The sequence below is a fragment of the Notechis scutatus genome, chromosome 2, assembly GCF_049901735.1.
Source record: "Notechis scutatus isolate UNSWTSFEM ecotype Mainland chromosome 2, rNotScu1.2, whole genome shotgun sequence".
Classification (NCBI taxonomy): Eukaryota; Metazoa; Chordata; class Lepidosauria; order Squamata; family Elapidae; genus Notechis; species Notechis scutatus.
This window is the reverse complement of record NC_142010.1, coordinates 149541346-149562323: the sequence shown is the minus strand read 5'-3', so window position 1 is coordinate 149562323 and position 20978 is coordinate 149541346. Positions and strand designations below refer to the sequence as shown.

General features: G+C 39.3%; 1 protein-coding gene across 2 annotated transcripts in view; it reads left to right on the top strand.

Moving 5' to 3' along the window:
- LOC113422947 (leucine-rich repeat neuronal protein 1-like) overlaps window positions 1–20338 on the top strand; it is a 47223-nt gene extending 26885 nt beyond the window's left edge. The window contains exons 2-3 of one of the 2 annotated variants that reach the window (XM_087956654.1): window positions 13672–13787; window positions 17400–20338. In XM_087956654.1, coding sequence (XP_087812780.1) covers window positions 17520–20021 — 2502 coding nt within the window. In that variant the 5' untranslated portion in view covers window positions 13672–13787; window positions 17400–17519 and the 3' untranslated portion in view covers window positions 20022–20338. The remainder of the gene's footprint in view (window positions 1–13671; window positions 13788–17399) is intronic. The other variant, XM_026684135.2, reaches the window with a different exon arrangement.
- The last annotated feature ends 640 nt before the right edge of the window (window positions 20339–20978 follow it).

Genomic DNA, 20978 nt, shown 5'->3' with positions numbered 1-20978 from the left:
ATATTCATAAGCATAGTCACAGGTTTACTTAGCAACTGCTTCAATTAACAAGTAAGTTGCTGTTCCCAATTGTCTTTGCAGCTGAGGACTACCTGTAATCGTAGGTGTTAAACCGCCAGCCCCTCCTCAATTTTACTCCAATCAGATAAAAAAAGTAATTTAATTAGATCTAATAAAAGGCTGGTGGACAAAATGAAAAAGATTTCTGGTCAGGAATCTAGCTTCAAACGTAGTCCTTTAAGGTCATCACACATTGTTTTCCTCTTGAGGATTATGGGACTCCATATATTTCCATCCACTCTCTGGAATGGCACTTCCATGATCAGCAGGAATTGTAATGGTCTCTTTTTTCACTCTTATGTGGTTCCTACACACTGGCAAACCTCACAAAATGTAACATATTTGATCACATCCTGCTCAGTAGAAATCGCAATGAACGAACTGAGCAATCAAAAAACAAACATCGCCTAAGAACAGCTGTGTCTCTTATCTTTGCCTTGACTAGTGGGTCGAAAGATTGGCATTAAAACTGGGGTTTTAAAGACAGGATCCCATGGCCCAAGAAGGAAGTTGCATGTGGAATACCGTATGTAATTGAGATGGGCAATCTGTGGCTCCCTAGACAATTCCAAGGAACCACTGTGACACAAGTTTCCAGATTTCAGCTTATGGTCACTGATAGCCTGTTGAGGCACACAAATCTTGTAAACCCCTTCTTTCATTTGGGTTTTCCAGATAAGTGTAGCTAGAGCACACAAGACACATAGCCCTGGTCAATAGGGCCAGAAAATAAATAAATAAATACATACATACATAAATAAATAAATAATTCTCATTTTCTCTCTCTCTCTCTCTCTCTCTCTCTCTCTCACACACACACACACACACACACACAGACACTGATTAGCTAGGATTTGGGTGGGTGGGTGGATGATATTTTCCCTTTATTTCCTCAACAACTTGTTTCCTTCTTAGCTACTTCCCCGAAGGGATCTTTTAACAAGATTTCTGCTTAAGTGCCAGCTTCATCTTTTGTTATGGCAATTTCAGCCTAGTCTCATACCACCAAGAACAATGCTAGGAGATGCAAGGAGCTGGTTCATTTGGAAAATAACAAATCCCTCATTCCTGAAAAAAAAAACTTTAATATACTTGTCACCCAAGAGTAGAAAAAACATATTCTGCTGAAATTCTGTTTTCCTCAGTCTTTAAATATGTAGGGACCTGTTTTATGCCCAGATTAAATTCCTTTTTGGTAAAAAAAAAAAAAAAAGCATCTCTCTCTCTCTCTCTCTCTATCTCTATCTATCTATCTATCTATCTATCTATCTATAATAAGAATATGAAAGCTCACTAAGATTTATTTAAAGTAGGACTATGATGGGCATATTGATGACTAGGTACTCCCTCCATGCCTTTGGGATGTCTACATTAGTAAATCACCTCAATTTAATCCCTGATGGATGAAAACCACCTGAATATATTTTGCAAGTTCTACTTTGTCATTGTCATACTTATAGCGAAAATGCATTAAAATGTCACCTATGAGAAAGAGCTACAGTACGTAATATCCACACTTTCAAAACCTCTCTGGCTTTTAGACATTTGGGGTCACCCAGTGATCCCTCCCCTCACATAAGCCATTAAACTAAGGGTTGGGCAAATCCTGCAAAGAAACTGCACATGGTAAGAATTAGGAGAGAACTACTGGGGGCAAAGATGGAATTTAAAGCTTTCAAATTAGGATGTGAAATGAATTTTTAGAGGGCTAATCTCAGAAAGAGATGGAAAAGATAACCACCATTTGGCCGAGCTGAACTGCATCAGAAGAAGAGCAGTTTATGAAAATACACATAAAGAATTCTTCCGGTTTGTCGGCTTCCCGAGCGGCAGGGATTTGCGGCTGCGCGATCCTGCCGCGCTAGCCGCTTCTGGGGCTCCGACCCAGACGGGTATGGAGCTAGGCTGCCCTGCAGGGGCAGCTGAAGGTAGGGGGATCCGGAGAGGGGATTGGGGTGTTGCAGACCCCCCCGGCCGGCAGAACCCCTTTTCCCAGGACGGTGCAGCGGCAGTCTGTAATGGCCGCCACAAAGAAGCTGGCAGCCGGGTAAGAATGCGCAGGAGGAAGTGGAGAAAGTGCTTGAGAGGAGAAAGTTTTTCTTGGTTCCTAGGACTCTAAGACATATTTAATAAAATTCCTGAAAAGTATGACTTTCTGAATAATACCTGCCAGAAGAGGAAAAAAAGCGGCTGTTTGAAGGTGCTGAAAGGATAGCTTTCCCTCTTTTCCTACGGAATAAATAACTGGATATTAAGAAACCTATTTTTTTAGGTGAAAATTGGTTTTAAGCGATGAGTGGGAAGAGAGAGGATTAAAAGAAAATATTTGTATGCTAAGACTTTGTTGGAGCAGATGCCTTAAGGATTTGAAGACTAGAATATATTGTAATAAGATTTTAAACAGATTTGGACTTTCTTTCTCTTTGATTGATATTACCCCAGAAGGAGAAAGTGAGAACTCTGCCTTGGTTTGGGCTGACTGATAACTTTGGGACTGTTTTATTTTTTTTATTTTCTTTTGAATATTCTGGTTGTTGTAAGAAGAAAGAAGGGGAAAAGAAAAGAAAAGATTTATAATGGCTCTTTCTGTTGAGGAACTAAGAAAAGAATATGAACAAGCAAAAAAAAATGGTAAAGATGGTGTGGAAGAAGCTTTCCTTTTTTAGAAATGGCGCTTACTAATTATCAACAAACATTACAACAGATGAAGACAGCAGAGGAACAAGAAAGAAAGGAAGGAGCCATTTTTAATGAATCTCAGAATTTGATCAAGAAAGAAGGAAGAGAGAAAGAAAAGAAAAGAAGAGAAAAGAAGAAAACTAAAGGACTTAAGGACTTAAGATCTAAAAAACATTTAAGAAAGGGAAAAATAAGGTGCAAAACCAATATGATGATAGTAAACAAAAGGGAAAAGGAATACGACAGAGAAGGGAAGCCGGTAAGGCAGAGGCTAGAAGAAGGGGGGTAGAAAGGTTTGTTGGGAGAAGAAAGAAAGGTAAAAGGTGGAGAAAAGCTACAATGTTTTGAAATTAAATGGAAAAAGGAATTTTTTATGGATAATGGATAAAGTATAATTTTTTAAAAAAAAAAAGATTTTGCAAGGTACATAAGATGAGATGGTAGTATTGTAATGGTTTAAGAGTTGATAAGAGATTAAAATGTTAAAATGTTTAAAAATGATTGGCTTTAAAATTTAATAATAGGGGAGGTTTAGAATACTGTTTTAATTAAAGAGTTTAATAAGATTATGGTATTGATGTTATTATAAAATTTTTATTATAGTATCTTTTTTTTAATATTTGGATTTATTGTCTAATTATGTACTTAATTATGTTGGATGTATTAGTTAGATAGAATGTACCAAGCAAAATCGGATTGGGTATTAGATATTATTTTAAAGATTAATTTGATTAACTTAGGGGGAGATAGAAAGGCATCATACTCTGATTAATGATTTCAGGAGAAACTTATTTTCTTCTTTTTTATAAGGAATGAGACAAAGGGATGATAAAAAATGGACAAAAGATATAAATATAATGATTCAAACTAAGATGATTAATTAAGATAGAATTAAGAAGTGTGAAATATGTGGAGAAGTTAATATAGAAGGCTTAGAGTGGTAAATAAAATAAGTAATGATATGTAAGATGAGCATGAATATAATTGAAGTCCATGAAGAGAGAGACACCTGGGTCCAAGTTACTTTCCAAAAAGATCTTTTTTATGTTTTGTGTGTTGTGTGTATATGTCTTTTTGGGGGGGAGAATTAGTAAAAACTTGTAGAAATATAGAATGAGAATAATGGTAACTAAGTCAGAAAGAAACAGATGAAATAATAATAATGATATTGAATAAGAGTAAAGAGAAGTAAAGAGAAATTGAATAAGAGGTTTTGGTATGTTATATGGAAATGGTTTAAAACAGAATCATAATTTATCTGACTTGTTAAATTTACAATGAAAAAAGGTTTAAACATGTAATGAATAATGATAATTTGTGTGTTTTAAAAATTAATAAAACTTGTTTTTTTTTTTTAAAAAAGAATTCTTCTGAATTTCCACCAAAGCATCTGCCCTCTGAGAGAGGCATAGTCCGTAACCAGGGGTGGGATTCTATCAGTTCGCACCTGTTCAGTAGAACCGGTTGTTAACATTCTAAGCAGTTCAGAGAACTGGTTGTTAGAAGAAATTACTGGCCTAATCCTGTAAGGAAGGCAGGAAGGAAACATTCTGGTGTTGCTTACAGAAACTGCCTCTCCGTTAACCCTTATTACATTCTTGGCAGGACTAGACTTCCTGTCTCAGGAACTTCTCTGGAGTTTTCACCTCCTTTGCTGGTGCTTTGCTTGTGTGGAGTTACAATGGCACTGAAAAAAGTGACATGACCATTTTTCACACTTACGACTGTTGCAGCATCCCCACAGTCATGAGAGGCCAGGCGAGGAGATGCGTGCCTCAATGTGAGTGATGTTGAGTTGGCCACACCCAGCCAATAACATGACCACCAAGCCATGTCTACCCAGTCACATGACCACCAAGCCACGCCCACCACCTAAGCCACGCCCACAGAACTGGTTGTTAAAAAATTTGAATCCCACCCCTGTCCATAACCCATCAGCAAAGGCAAATATATTATCTGAAGACAAGTAGCTTTTGCCAAAACAGTTATCGCTTTCCAAAAGAACATAACTTTTGCCTGTCAAATGTCTGGCTTTGGGGAGGGTGGAGGGAAACTGAAAAGCTCTGAATGTTTCCACCAGACACTTTAGTTGAATAGAGATGGAAGGGAAATGAGGGTGATGGGCACATTCTAGTGAACACCTGTAATCTCACCCAATCATCTCCTTCTCCCTATTCAGTGCCCCAGCTTCACAACTTCAAAAAGGACAGCTTTGTTTTGTAAAGAACAAGGAGGCAAATGAAGGGTATTTTGCCATATTTAAAAGGCAAATATGATAGGTTGATAGTACAATCCTATCTGCTTACCTAAAATGTGTGCAATGTACATAGTAGGATTTATTTCTTTAGGAAATTTATTGCAGCCTGAGAGCAGTCCAACATTCTTGGAGAGAAAAGTAATTCAATATTCATTTTTCTACAACATAAAGCAGGTTATTTCTTTTGTGCTTGCACATTCTGTCATTATCCTGCTAGAAACTCAAGGAAGCATGTACAGGTTTTCCAAACAGAATGCTGTCCAAATTATATAGTAGAACCTGGTTTTCTGAGCTTTTAGGAAAATTAACAGAATAATAGAGTTGGAAGGTACCTTAGAGGTCTTCTAGTCCAACCCCCTGTGCAAGCAGGGGATGATGAATTACATCATCCATTGCTCATCCATTACCCATCAAACATTATCCATTGTCCAACCTCCTGCTCAAGTAGGAGATTATGGATTACATCATCCAACAACATAATAGATTATGTCATCTATTATCTTCTTGTTCTTATACCAGATATAATATCTTGTAGTAGCAATTACTCCATCTTGACTGATCTCAAAAAAAAAAAAAAATGTTAGGCAGAGTCAGATCTGGCTAGTACTTGGTTAGGAAATCCCAGAGGTGTAGGATGCATTGAGGATTCAAAAGGACAAAGAAAACTTCATAGATGTAGTCTTGTAGTCCTCAGAAGTTGAGCTACAATTCACCACTTAGTTTACTTTACTTTACTTTACTTTATTGTCATTGCACCTCGTATAACAAAATCAAAACACCATCTTCAGTGCACATTGAAAATAAAACACAAACACACATCTTCACCCTCCACACATTGAACCGAAAACTCCCGACACCGCATCAACACTGCATTATACAGCAGAATTCAAAAGAGCTACTGCCCTGGGATAGAAGCTGTTTTTCAACCTATTTGTCCTTGTTTTTATTATTCTGTACCATCTGCCAGATGGTAATAGTTCAAAAAAAGGGTTCCCAGGATGAGATGGATCTTCAAGAATGTTTTGAACTTTCTTAAGGCAGTGGGAGCTATAAAGCTCTTCCAAAGAGGGGAGAGGGCAACCAATGATCTTCTGGGCAATGACATTAACCCTCTGGAGTGCTTTCCTATCTACCACTGTGCAATTGGCAAATCATACAGAGGTACAGTAAGTTAAGATACTCTCTATGGCGGACTTCCAGTTTGCAAGGCTTTGGCAGCGGCAGGGATTCGCAATACTGCGCGATCCCTGCTGCGCTCGCTGCCAAGGTGCCCCCGATCCGCTTGGATTTGGGAGATATAGCTGCCCCGTAGAGGCAGCTGAAGACAGGGGGGATCCGGATAGGGGTTTGGGGGTGTTGCAGACCCCCTCCCCAGCCGGCAAAGCCCCCTTTTCCCAAGGCGGAGGAGCGGCGGTCAGTAATGGCCGCCACAAAGAAACCTGCAGCCGGACAAGATTGTGCAGGAGGAAGAAAGTCGGAAGAGCTGTGAAAGTGGTTTTTGACCAGGATAAAGTAAGAGAAAGTACCATGGAATTTGAAAGCTGCCAAAGATAAATTGTTTCCAGAGAGAGTTACAAGCGGCGAATGGAATTCTAAAAGGGAAAGTTTTTTCTTTTCTTTCTTTTCACTCTCCTTCCTAACGTGACAGCAGATGGAACTATAAGAGAAATCGGAAAACCTGCATTGGAGGTAATTAAATGGTGAAGGGATAAGGATTTCTGAACAGTTTTTTTAAAAAAACCTTTTTGCTGTGAATGGGAAGGGAGAGGGAAAAAAAATTGGAGCAGAATTTGAAAATAAGGAGAAGATTGCCTAGAATTTTAAAGAGTTATTAAACATCAATAAGACTTCCAAAAGATATATTTTTAATGAAACTTTGTGACTAAACATTAACCCCAGAAAGAGAAAGTGATGAAGGAGAAAGTATTTAAAAGAAACAGCTTATTTGGATTGCTTGGTGATTTTGGAGCTTCTGAACTATCTTTGATTAAAAGCACTTGGGTGGCTGTTTGGAAAAACCTTTTCTCTCTATAATGGCATCACTTGTGGATGGATTGAAACTTGAATACCAAAAATATAAAAAAGAAGAGCAAGAAGGAAAGGATTCTCTTGGCACTCTTTTTCAATTTTTAGAAATGGCGGTTTGTACTTATAAAAAGCTGACTGTGCAACAGGATGACTGGGATAAAGAAGAAGCCATTTTTGATGAACAAGTGACTTTAGTTGGGGAAGAAAAGGAGAAAGAGAAAAAGGAAAAGGGGACTTTAAGACTTGGAAAAACAACCAAAAAAGAGAAAAATAAGGTGAAAAGTGGATATTATGTTAGAAAACAACAGAAAGGAGGAAAGCAGAACAAAAGGGAGGTGGAGAGACATGGGGGTAAAGAGGGCAAGGAGAAGAATAAGCAAGGGAGAACGAGAATCCTCAATGGTGGGGAGCAAGATGCAAAGAAACAAAAGTTTTTTAGAGATAATGGGTAAACTTTATTGAAAAAGGGATTCTGGAAAGGTACATAAGATTGTATTTTTATATTTGTACTTAGAAATAATCTTAGAAAATTGGAAACAATAAGTAATTTAAAATCTGATAAAATGTTCAGTATAATTTAGTGAAATTTTTGGTAAGAAAAAGAAAGTAATGAAATAAATGGGAGAATTGTAGTAGGAGAAGGGGGAACATTTTAACGAAATAATGATATAAAATATGTGATGTGGGGGGGAAATAACTATGGAAAGCATGAGTGTTCCCATAAATGCATGATATCTAATTGAAATGGGTAAAATGTTTAAGAATATTAATATTAATGATTAGATGGTGTTATCCCAGTGAAATTTTCTGTGAAATGAGAGATTTGAAGTAGGAGAAGGGGGAACATTTTAATGAAATAATGATTTAAAATATGTGATGTGGGGGGGGGGGGGAAATAACTATGGAAAATCGGTGTTCCCATAAAAGTATGATATTTAATTGAAAAGTAATGTGTTAAGTGTCTAAGATATAAATTAATATTAATATTAATGAATAGATTTGTATTGGCATTGATAATATTGTATAATTTTAGAATATACCAAACAGAATCCCAATGTAAGTTATGTATTTTATATTAAGTATTATAAATGTAGGGGAAAGAGACAAAGGCGTCATACTCCAATTAGTATACAGGAGAAGTTTTGTTTAAAGAAGAAAGATAAATGGATAAAACAGAACAGACAAAGAATAATAAATATTATGATTTGAATTGAGATGAGACAAAATAAAATAAAACTAAGAAAATTTAAAAGAGATGAGAAGCTATATAGAAAATTGAAAATGGTAATAAGATATGGAATGGTATACAAAATGAATATGAATTTGAATTTGTGTCTGTACGAAGAGTTGTAACCCGGGACTAAGCAACTTTCAGAAAAGATGTTTTTTATGTTTTTATGTTTTGTGTTTTTGTGTGTTTATGTTGGATTGAGCTAATAAAACCTTGGAGGAATGTTAGAAGAGGACAATTGAGAATAAAAGATAGAAGAGAATAAAGCAAGTCAGAAGGAAAAATAGGTATAGTGAATATAAGCAGATGTGCCAATGGTGTATAAAATGTTTTATTTGTTTTGTTAAAAATTACAAATAACTTTCAGAAAAGAGGTTTTATGTTCTTATGTTTCATGTTTTTTTTTAAGCAAGTTTTATTAATTTCAAAAAACAAACAAATCATCATCAATTCATCATTCATCATATTTGAACCTTTTTCCATTATAGATTTAACAAGTCAGATAAAACCTTATCTTATACAATACATTTCTATATTATTTCATCTATTTCTTTCTGACTTGATTATCGTCACTCTCTTTCTATGTTTCTACAAGGTTTCACCAATACTCTCAAAGACATAAACAGACACAAACATACATATAAAAAATCTTTTAGTAAAGTAACTTGGCCCCAGGTACCTCTCTTTATATGGGCTTTAATTATATTCATGCTCATCTTACAGATCATTACTTATTTTATTTACCATTCTGTATCTTCTATATAAACTTCTCCACACATTTCACTCTTCATAATTCTATCTTATTCAATCCATCTTAATTTAAATCATTATATTTGTATCTTTTGCCCATCCTTTATTATCCCTCTATCTCATTCCTTATAATGAAAAAAAAAAAAGAATTTCTCCTGAAATCACTAATCAGAGTATGATGCCTTTCTATCCTCTCCCTAAATTAATTAGATTAACATTTAAAATAACACCTAATACCCAATTTGATTCTGCTTGGTACATTCTATCTACTAATTTTTACTTTTAGTAACAATAAAAGAGTAAAAATCAAAAATGTTTAAATACATAATATCCTCCTAAATACGTAGTTAAATAATAAATCTAAATAATAAATCTTATAGCATTCTCATTGCCTTTCCCTTCAATATTTTATTACATTTTAAAAATCAATCATTATTAAACATTTCAACATTTTAATTTCTTATTAACTCTTAAGCCATTCTAATTTTCTATTTCTAATACAAATGTTACAGTACCATCTCGTGTACCTTGCAGAATCTTTTTTTAAAAAATTTATGCTTTACCTGGGTTTCCGGTTTGTCGGCTCAGCGGTAGGGATTCGCGAGCTGCGCGCGATCCCTGCCGCGCTAGCCGTTTTGGGGCTTCGACCGGACGGGTGCGGAGCAAGGCTGCCCTGCAGGGGTAGCTGAAGGTAAGGGGATCCGGAGGAAGGGTTTGGGGTGTTGCAGACCCCCTCCCTGGCCGGCAGAACCCCCTGTTACCAGGCGCAGTGCAGCGGCGGTCCGTAATGGCCGCCACAAAGAAGTTGACAGCCGGGCAAGTATGTGCAGGAGGAAGAAGAGAAAGTTATTGAAAGTAAAAGTTCTTCTTGGTCGACCCAGGGCTTTGAGATTTATTTAATTTAATTCCTGGAAAAGATGGTTTTCTGATGATTTCTTCCACAAGAGAAAAAAAAAGCGGCTGTTTTGAGGTGCTGAAGGGAAAGTTTACTCTCCCTCCCGACGGAATTAAGCCGGAAGGGAGAGGATAAAGAAAATATATAAATTTGGATCTTGTTGGAGGAGATGCCTTGAAGACTTGAGGACAGAAATACAATCTTAATAAGGCTTTAAAATATAGACTTGGATTCTTTTTTTATTTGTTTGATACCACCCTGGAAGAGGAAGGGGAATTTTGGCTTGCTTGGATTTATTGAGGATTGTGGATTTTGGGATTGTTTTGCCTTTCTCTCGGAATATTTGGTTGGTGTAAGAAGAAAGAGGAATAAAGAAAAGAAAAGACTTATTTATAATGGCTTTCCTTTTTGAAGACCTGAGGGATGAATATGAGCAAACAAAAGCAATCTGCAAAGATGGCATGGAAAAAGCTTTTCTATTTCTAGAAATGGCGCTGGTCAATTACCAACAGACAATGGAACAGATGGAAACGGAAGAAGAACAACAAGGAAGAGACGAAGACGCCATCTTCATTGAATTCCAAAACTTATCTAAGGAAGAAGGAAGGAAGAGAGCAAGGAAAATGAAGGACTTAAGATCTAAAAAAACATTTGAGAAAGAGAAAAATATGATGCAAAGTAAATATAATGATAACAAACAAGAGAAAAAGGGAATGCAACAGAGAAGGGATCCCAGCAAGGCAGAGGTTAGAAGAAGAAGGGGGTAGGAAGATTTGGTGGGGAAGAAAGAAAGGGGAAAGGCGGAGAAAAGCCTCAAAGCTTTAAAATTGGATGGGAGAAGAGGGATTTTTTTAGAGATAAAGGATGAAATATAATTTTCTGTAAGAAAGATTCTGCTAAGGTACAGAAGATGGTATTGTAACATTTATATTTGAAATAGTAAATTAGAATGCTTTAAGATTTAATAAGAAATTAAAATGTTGAAGTTTTTATTAATGATTGATTTTTAAAATGTAATAAAATATCGAAGGAAAGGAGGATACAATGTATTTAAACATTTTTGGTGGATAGAATGTACCAAGCAGAACCAAATTGGGTATTTGTTATGTTGAATGTTAATTTTACTAACTTAGGGGAGGATAGAAAGGCATCATACTCTGATTAGTGATTTCAGGAGAAATTTTTTCTTTTATTATAAGAAGAGATAGAGGGATAAATGAATGGGCAAAAGATACAATTTAATGATTTAATTAAGATGGATTAAATAAGATAGAAATGTGAAGAGTGATATGTGTTATTATTTTAGCCCATGCAAAGAGAGGTAACTGGGGCCAAGGTACTTTACTAAAAGATTTTTTTATGTTTGTTTGTGTTTGTTTGTGTTTTATGAGAATATTGGGGAAATTATTGTAGAAAAACAGGGAAAGATTCAATATGTAATGATTTGTTTGTTGTTGAAACTTTTAATAAAACTTGTTTAAAAAAAAAAAAAAAAAAAAAAAAAAAAATTTATGCTTTACCCATTATCCCTAAAAGGATTCCTCTTTTCCCATCTAATTTTAAAACTTTGTGGCTTTTCTCCGCCTTTCCCTTTCTTTCTTCCCCCACGAAATCTTCCTACCCCCTTCTTCTAACCTCTGTCTTGCCGGCATCCCTTCTCTGTTGTATTCCCTTTTTCTCTTGTTTACTATCATTGTATTTATTTTGCATCATATTTTTCTCTTTCTTAAATGTTTTTTAGATCTTAAATCCTTCATTTTCCTCGCTTTCTTCCTTCCTTCTTTCTTAGATGAATTTTGGGATTCATTGAAGATGGCGTCTTCATCTTCTTCCTGTTGTTCTTCAACTTCCATCTGTATTGTCTGTTCATAGTTAACCAACGCCATTTTTAAAAAAGAAAAGCTTTTTCCATACCATCTTTACAGGCTGCTTTTGTTTGCTCATATTCATCCCTCAGTTCCTCAAAAGAAAAAGCCATTATAGATCTTTTCTTTTCTTTTTCCCTCTTTCTTCTCACACCAACCAAAATATTCCAAAAGAAAAATAAGACAATCCCAAAGTCCACAATCCTCAATCAATCCAAGCCAAGCCAAAATTCCCTTTCTCTTCCAGGGGTAGTATCAGACAAAGGAAAAAGAAAGTTCAAATCTGTGTTTTGAAGCCTTATTAAGATTTTATTTCTGTTTTCAAATCCTTAAGGCATCTCCTCCAACAAAATCCAACCAAATAAATATATTTTTTGTCCTCTCCCTTCCGACTTATCCCAAAAGCTAGTTTTACCTGAAAAAAAACAGGTTTCTCAATATCCATTTATTAATTCCGTCGGGGGAGAGTAAACTTTCCTTTCAGCACCTCAGAATTGCCGCTTATTTCCTTTTGTGGAAAGAATCATCCAAAAGCCATCATTTTCAGGAATTAAATTAAATATATCTTAGAGTCCTGGGTCGACCAAGAAGACTTTCACTTTTAAAACTTTCTCCTCTTCCTCCAGCGCATACTTGCCCAGCTGCCGGCTTCTTTGTGGCGGCCATTACGGACCGCCGCTGCACCGTCTTGGTAAAGGAGGTTCTGCCGGCTAGGGAGGGGTCTGCAGCACCCCAAACCCTTTCCCGGATCCCCTACCTTCAGCTGCCCCTGCAGGGCAGCCTTGCTCCGCACCCTTCGGATCGGAGCCCCAAAAACGGCTAGCGCGGTAGCGATCGCGCAGCTCGCGAATCCCTACCGCTCGCAAAGCCGACAAACCGGAAATTCCATGTTTCATGTTTTGTATGTCTTTAAAAATTAATAAAAATTTGTTCAAAAAAAAAAAAAAGATACTCTCTATGGTGCGACGGTAGAAGGTCACCAGCAGTTTTCCATTCAGTTGTTGTTTTCTGAGAAGTCTCAGAAAGTCTCTCTGCTGGGCCCTTTTGACCAGGGCTGCAATGTGGGCACCCAAGGTCAGGTCCTCTTTTAGGGTAACACCCAGAAACTTAAAACTGGCCATTTGCTCCACTCGGTCTCCGTTGATAAGCAAGGGCTGGATGTCTGATCTGTTCTTTCTATAGTCCACTATAAGCTTCTTGGTCTTATTGGTGTTGAGGACTAAGTTATTGTCTCTACACCACGAAAGCAACCGGTCCACCTCATCTCGGTAGGCAGACTCATCCCACCTAGAGATGAGTCCCACCACTGTTGTATCATCTGCAAATTTAGCAATAGTATTACTAGCATGAGTGGGAATGCAGTCATGCACATAAAGAGTATAGAGTAGGGGACTCAACACGCAACCCTGTGGTGTACCAGTGTTAAGAATAAGGGTTGAAGAGGTATATGATTACCTAATCTGACCCTCTGTGAGCGGCCAGACAGGAAATCCATAATCCAAAGGCAGATTGAATTAGAAAGCCCAAGGTCCAGAAGTTTAGACACTAGTTTAGTGGAAGAATTGTGTTAATAATTACCTTTCTGTGTATATTCATTAGTTGAGATGGTTGTCCATATCACCAGGTGTTTGGATGGGCACAGCAAGACAGAAAGAAAATGAAGTTTCTGTGCAAAATACACAAATGTGCAGCTCCTTCTCCTGCATCAGTAATACCAGCATAATTTACCAAGATCAACTCAAAGAAGCATTCATTGCCACTTTTCATCATACAGGAAAGGTTTTGTCTGGCTGCCTGACTAGTTTATTCAGATAACACCAGCCATGAGGGAGGAGGAGGTTGAGAACAGCTACAGTGGATCCCTTGTTTTAACCCTCTGCTGTCTTGACCATCTTCCAATGCTCAGCAGGTTCTCTTCTTGTGGACTTTCCATCCTGTTGGCCACAGGAAGAGCTGCATTGGGGAGCTGTCTTTCGAATACATACGGTCACACAAAGTGACTGCACACCAAAGACTGCCATGGTATGTTTTAGTGTGAATTACCACCATGTTTGAGTCAATTATCATGCAGTGGTTTGTACACATTAAACCCCAAGTCATGGTTTGCTGGCTATAGAGATTGAGCTCCCACAAAATGTTAGTCCATAATGTGGCTTGATTGGTTGTAACTTAGCATGATGGACCATGAACTCTGTCTTGTATTTCTTCCCCCAAAGGAAGGGACAGCAGGGGGAAGCCGTCCTCACTCCCCATTCAGTCAGTCTTATTTCCAATTACAGTTCTGCTTTTTAAGGGTTAATGGCAAGATGGCTTGGAGGCCAGAAAAGCCTCTCCCTTGCCCCATTGCTACTTCCATCTTACCATTCGCAGCAGACAGGATCTTTTTAAGATAGGGACTATATTTGCAAGATCTAAGCCTATGTTTTTGTCTTTGCACAACCACTTGAATCATAAGCAAACTACATGGGCTGGGAGTGAATAACATTCTGCCTAAAACATGGTTTGCTTGTCCTAGTTTGTTGCCTGGTTTTTCCAACCATTTGGACAACCCACAATAAGATGTTTCTCTTCTTAATCTTCTAAACAGATGAGTGTCAGAAAATTTCTTGAAACTCTACTGTCTGTCTAGCATCTAATCTATCTCATCTCTATTGCTTTTTCTATCTATCTTTATCTATTCTTATCTTTTATCTTTATATCTATATCTATCTTTATCACAGGGGTCGCCAACCTTTTGGACCTCAGGGACTACCAAACTCATAATTTTAAATCCCAGGAACCACTAACGGTTCTGTGGGCATGGCCTAATTTGTGGGTGTGGCTTGGTGGTCATCTGACTGGCTGGGCATGGCTTATATGTAAATATTATAAATATTTATATAAATATTGAATTTTTTTATAAAAAAGAGCAACTTTTACCCAAAATCAGGCAAAGCAGGCGGGCAGATTGAGTTGCTCACAGAATCACAGATTCATTCAGAGATCTAGCTATCTGCCATTGGCTAGCTCAGTCTGTCACATAAAATTTGCCAGCAAGCAAACTCACAAAATTAACTCACAACACACCATGTATGTAAATATTGATATTTTTATTTAAAAAAAAGAGCAACTTTTACCCAAAATCAGGCAAAGCAGACAGGCAGATTGAATTGCTCACAGAATCATTCAGTGATCTATCTGTCTATCTGCCATCGGCTAGCTCAATCTCTCAAATTTGCTTGCCGTGAGTCGGCACTGAATAACAGAACCTTCAGTTCTAAGGGAGGTTCGGCTGTGCTGAAAAGCAGAGCCAAAGATCTAAAGACTAGCTAGAAAGCAAGAAATCCAGCCATTTCCTGCTTCCTAGCTAATCTAAATCTCCCAGCACAGCAGAACAGATGATGGTCGGAAAAAGGAAAAATAGCAATTTCGCAGGCAAGTTTGCCGGGTAAGAAGTGAGTGTGCGGGGACGGTTCCCACAAGCCATGTGGGTGGCGCAGCCTTGTGTTTCTGTGCAGCCTAGATTAATTGCTTTGGGGGGCGTGTTCTGGGGGTGAGATTTCTCTGTGGCCCACCAAAATTTTATCATGGCCCACCAGTGGGGCATAGCCCACTGGTTGGTGACCGTTGATCTATAAATATCTATCTATCCATCTCTCTCTCCCTAAACTATCAATCTTGTTTTAAATCAGTGTTTCTCAATATTAGCAACTGATTGAGGATTTGATGTTGAAAATTGAAGTCCATGCAACACAGGTGGCCAATGTTAAGAAACTATGTTCATGTTGGCAGCTGCTTTTCCCAAGTCCTGCTCTGTGCTTTTAACTATCTGTTTCTGATAAGTAGTCCTGCTTATCATTATCCAAGAAATCCTAATTGCATACCAAGTTGTTATTTAAACCTATGGCAAACCTGGCTAATGGCTAATCCTGAAGTATAGAGATGGTCAGAATAAATCCTGCTGCCTTTAATGAGTCCAGAAAAATTGCACCAAATGTAGGTTTTCCCAGAGTGTAAGTGTAGCAAAGCAAGTTGAAGAAATTGTGTTTCTCCTGAGTATCTTAAAGCAAAGAAACGATCACCAGACAGTGGATGGATGACTTTCACAACTTTAGGAAGTCTGGCAAATTCAGGCTTCGCCTTTTAATTTTTATATATGGTAATTGATGCAAGATGATGCAATGATGCAAAAATACTGAAGCGCCCACAATGGAGAAACGGACAGCAAAGGTGGCAGAATTGGCAGAAATGATAACACTGCCCTGTTTGGCCAGGAACAAAATTATAAACATGGGTGAAAACTTTTTATAGACTTTTTTTTTCCTGAAATAGAAAAAGGTGAAATGAGTTTGCGATTTGACAGTTGAAAAAGGCTTGACTAAGGGACTGAATGGATTTTTGTAATATTAAAAGAGGGAAGACAGACAATGAGTTTGTCTATAATATTTTTTTTCCTGGTTCTTATGTCTTTTAAATTTATCTTCTTTTTTCTTTCCCCGCAATGGTTTTTGCAATTTTCTTTTTTCTCTTTTTTGTTACATATATTATATTTGTTTTTCATCTATGTAAAAACTCTTAACAAAAATTACATTAGACAAGTTTTGCCCTTTTAAAAAAATTCCGGTGACATTTTTAAAACTAAAAAAGCCACCCTTCGTTTATTTACGTAGTGCATATCAGGATTAGTAATCTGGTTTGTCACTTTATGGTAATAATAGATGACCTAAAATGCCATCAGTCTGAATTCAAAAATGCAGTCTAAACTGGGATTGCGAATGGAGTGTTATGTGGCAAACTTAATGCAAGCTCCCTAAGGCCACAGACTTTCTATGGTTTAAATCTGAAATGTAGGAACTAAAACAAATCTGAACTTGTCAGCTCAGAGCAGGGTTGGGAAATGGATGTGAACAATATCAGACAAAAACAGGGACTAGGAAAGTTGTAAGGATCATAAATATGGCTATAAATTAGAGCTTGGTTATTATGGAGTTTTGCTTAAAATTTCTGGTTGAGGTTGCCTACCTTTTGTTTTGTAAAATAACAGGGAATAGGAACCTACTCTAAAAATTAGTACCTGTAGAAGCAAGTGCACAGTTTGTAAAACCGAGGGTCACATTTGGCCTACAAGTAGCATCTCCAGGACTGCACTTTAAAACATTACCCAAAAAAGGACAAAAACTGATGTTCATCTACAACAGGGGTCTCAAACACAATTTACCTGGGGGCCGCTAGAGGCAGAGTCTGGGTGAGGCTGGGTGAGGCTAGAAGTGTTTAGCCAGCTAGCGACGCATGGAGAATGCACTAATATTATACTTTCATATCACGGTGGGGGCCACAGGATATCGTCCTGCGGGCCGCAATTGGCCCGCGGGCCGCGAGAATGAGACCTCTGATCTACAATATACATAAAATGAATGAAATGAAATCTAAATAATATGACATTCATTCATTCATTTATTCATTTTATCTTTGTTAATGCTGCCACCAGTTACGGTGGGTGGACAATGTTTGAAGAAACTTTTTGAACTTTTAAAGACCACATGACCTCCAGACCCAAGCTGGCTAGGATCTCAACAGCTTTAATGAACTTTCAGAATAAATGTTTACCCTAAGAAGTCTTATATTTTCATATCCATCCTTTCTTTTCTCTTCCAGTGATGACAAGACTCCACAGGCTACTCTAAGCTCATCTGATGGATTAAAGTCATCCTTTATATCCAAAGCTACACCACAAGCAGTCGGTGGTCAAGAAGGCGCATAGCAGGGGAGAGCACCATGTCCTGTCTCCCCTTGTATGTTCTGCTGTTGCTGTGTCTACAAGGATCACCGTCTGCCACTCACTCCTGCCCTCCACAGTGTGTCTGCGAGACTCGCCCGTGGTTCACTCCCCAATCCATTTATCATGAGGCCAGCACAGTGGACTGCAATGATCTGCTGCTCACCCGGGTCCCCGGCAACCTCTCCTCGGACACCCAGGTCCTCCTGTTACAGAGTAATAAGATCTCCAAGGTCAACAGGGAGCTCCAGCACTTGTCCAACTTGACTGAGTTGGACCTCTCCCAAAACCACTTCTCCAGAATCAGTGATGCTGGGTTGGCTAACCTTTCACATCTCATTACACTTTACTTGGAAGAGAATCAGGTAGAGGAGCTTTCCAACCACTGCTTAAGCGACCTTACCTCACTAGAGGAACTTTACATAAATCACAACTGTATCTCCTCTATTGAGCCATTGGCTTTTGCGGGCTTAACCAGCTTGCTCCGGCTGCACCTCAATGCCAACCGTCTCCACGCCATTGACCATCGTTGGTTCCTCCCACTCCACAACTTAGAGATCTTGATGATTGGAGAGAATCCCATCTCCCGGTTAACAGGAGGGAGTTTTCAGCCTTTGGAAAGGCTTCATAGCCTCGTCTTAGCAGGGATGCAGCTAACTGAAATCCCCCCTGATGCTTTCCAAGGCCTGGACTACTTGGAGAGTCTCTCCTTTTATGATAACCACCTTTCATATGTTCCCACCAAGGCACTAAGAGGCCTACCTCTCTTGAAATTCTTGGATCTCAACAAAAATCCTATCACAGAAATTCAGCCAGGAGACTTCAAGGACATGCTGCATCTGGAAGAGCTGAGCCTCAATGGCATGGAGAAACTTACTGGCATCCACAAAGGGTCATTTGAGAATCTTCCAGAATTGGCCAAGCTTGAGCTGTGCAACAATCCACATCTCTCATACCTGCATCCAGCTGCCTTCCGGGGGGTGCCAGCTCTTCGCACTCTGCTAATCAGCAATACAGCTCTTGGTTTCCTTCCCTTAGGCCTGAAAGATGCCTTGCCAGCTTTGGCTGAACTTAGTGTCTATGGGAATCCATTGCGATGCGATTGCTTAGAGAACTGGAAACCATGGACCACAGGACACACTCGGCTGATTGAATCGCAAACTACTCTCTGCACTTCACCTAGAGAAGCCATGGGTCAAGAGCTCCAAGAAGCCCTCAAAAGCGTCAGGGGGGAAGGTTGTTTGCCAGAAATTGCACCCAATCTTCCAGAACACCTGGAGGCATCTTCTGGTTCTACAGTCATTCTGGACTGTCAGGCCAGCTCAGAGCCGCCACCACAATTCCATTGGATCTTACCTTCTGGGAAAAAAGTGACTGCTGGAACAGGGAAGATGCATCTTAGGGCTGGTGGAACCCTTGAGATTAGCAGAGCCAACCCAGCAGATTCAGGAGTTTATACTTGTGTAGCCCGGAATGAATTGGCTTCTACTAGCCACAGTCTGTCCCTCAATGTTATTGGAGAAAGACCGGTAACTCCTGCCAGGCTACTGGTCTTTGCCAAAAAGATACAATCACATTTTGTGGTGTTGGAGTGGACCACAACTTACATAGAGGGGCATAAAAACGAGAGAGATGAATCAGCCACTGCCCACCCACCACCTCCTCCACCCTGGTCATCAGCTACCATGCGTATCCATAACCCCCATTTCACCTACACTGCACGGGTTCCTGTGAGCATCCGGGAATACAACCTCACACACTTGCAACCTTCCACCCATTATGAGATTTGCCTTACCGTCATGTCTTCCATTCCCAAGTCCTCAGCTGCTGCTAGTTACACTGATGTTCTTTCTGCTTTAGCAGCTTCTACAAACTCTCCTTTGTCTTCTGTGAGTTCTTCGGAAATGGTCACAGCAACCACAGGTGCTTCCATGCCATCTCTGAGCTCTTTGATAATCCCTAGGGGCCCTTCCTTGTCTCTCACGAGTCATTCAACCGTGGTTTCTCCAGGAACTTCCAAAGCCTCCTCTGCACCCATGGAAGCTTCTGCAGGCCTTCCATCTGCTTGGTTATTGCCCCACGCTCAGCAGGTCTGCCTTAATGTCACCACCAAGGATGCCTCCCTCTCAGTGGAGCTGATGGGAGGCTGGGCAGGAGGGGCAGCCTTGGCTGCTATTACCGGCTCCTTATTAGCAGCTCTGAGTGCTGTGCTCCTGCTCCTGTGTGCTTCTCGTCGACTCAAGGAGAAAGGGTGTCGCCATTCACTCAAAAAGTACATGCAACATGCAGCCGCCATTCCACTCAACGAGGTCTACCCTCCCCTGATCAGCTTGTGGGATGCAGAGGGAGACCCTCCCCTCCCAATGGCTCCGTTAGCCCAACTGGCTCCACCCACACCAACCTTGCCACCTCCCCCTGCCATAGGTGGGCACACTGTTTTGCTACCACCTCCTCCTGGCCCAATTGACACTTCCAAGACTTACCTATGGCAACAGCCGTGAAGGAATTTGAGGTGTGCTGGTACCCATACCTCAACACAGACATTGGTGGGAAATCTCTCCTCCCTGTGGCTTTTAGGATGTCAGAATTGGGTCTCCGGGCCTTCCCAGTTCAGGTTCTTGCCTGCCACTTTTACCCCTTGTACTCACCTGTGCACTATATGTACCGAGGGCATGAGGAACTTGGACATTTTTTAGCCAAGGTCTCATTATGTAGTTATAGCCAGCGAGGGAGGAGAGTATCAGGCAGATAACAGGGCCCCTGGGACAGTGTAGCCCCTGGGGGGCAGGTAACAAAAATGAATAAAATTGAGTTGGACAAAGTGTAAAATGTGTGGGTGTGTTTGTTGGGGAAAAGAGATATATTAAAAACGGGCAATGCAAGGAACCAAATCTCTTCACCTCACCCAGGATCTAGTACCTTTTTCTTTCACCCAAAAAGATTGATATGCTGCCCTCCAGTGAACATTTTGGGGATAATAAGCCTGCTTTTCCTTTTGAGCAAGATTACAGGCTCCCATATCAATGGTCAAAAATAGCAAAATGAGAGTCTGAATAGAAATCTCTTATACCTTCTAAATCTATCCTTCCATTGTCAGACAGGGAGATTAGTTATTTTTACTGAGTAGTAATACAAAGGCACTATACATATGCCTAGAGCCCCCTAATTATTATATTATTACTTCACATGCAGGGGTGGGATTCTACCAGTTCACACCTATTCGCTAGAATCGGTTAACATTCTAAGCAGTTCGGAGAACCGGTTGTTAGAAGAAATTACTGGCCTAATCCTGTAAGGAAGGCAGGAAGGAAACATTCTAGTGTTGCTTACAGAAACTGCCTCTCCATTAACCCTTATTACATTCTTGGCAGGACTAGACTTCCTGTCTCAGGAACTTCTCTGGAGTTTTTTTTCCCCTTCCTTTGCTGGCACTTTGCTTGTGTGGAGTTACAATGGCA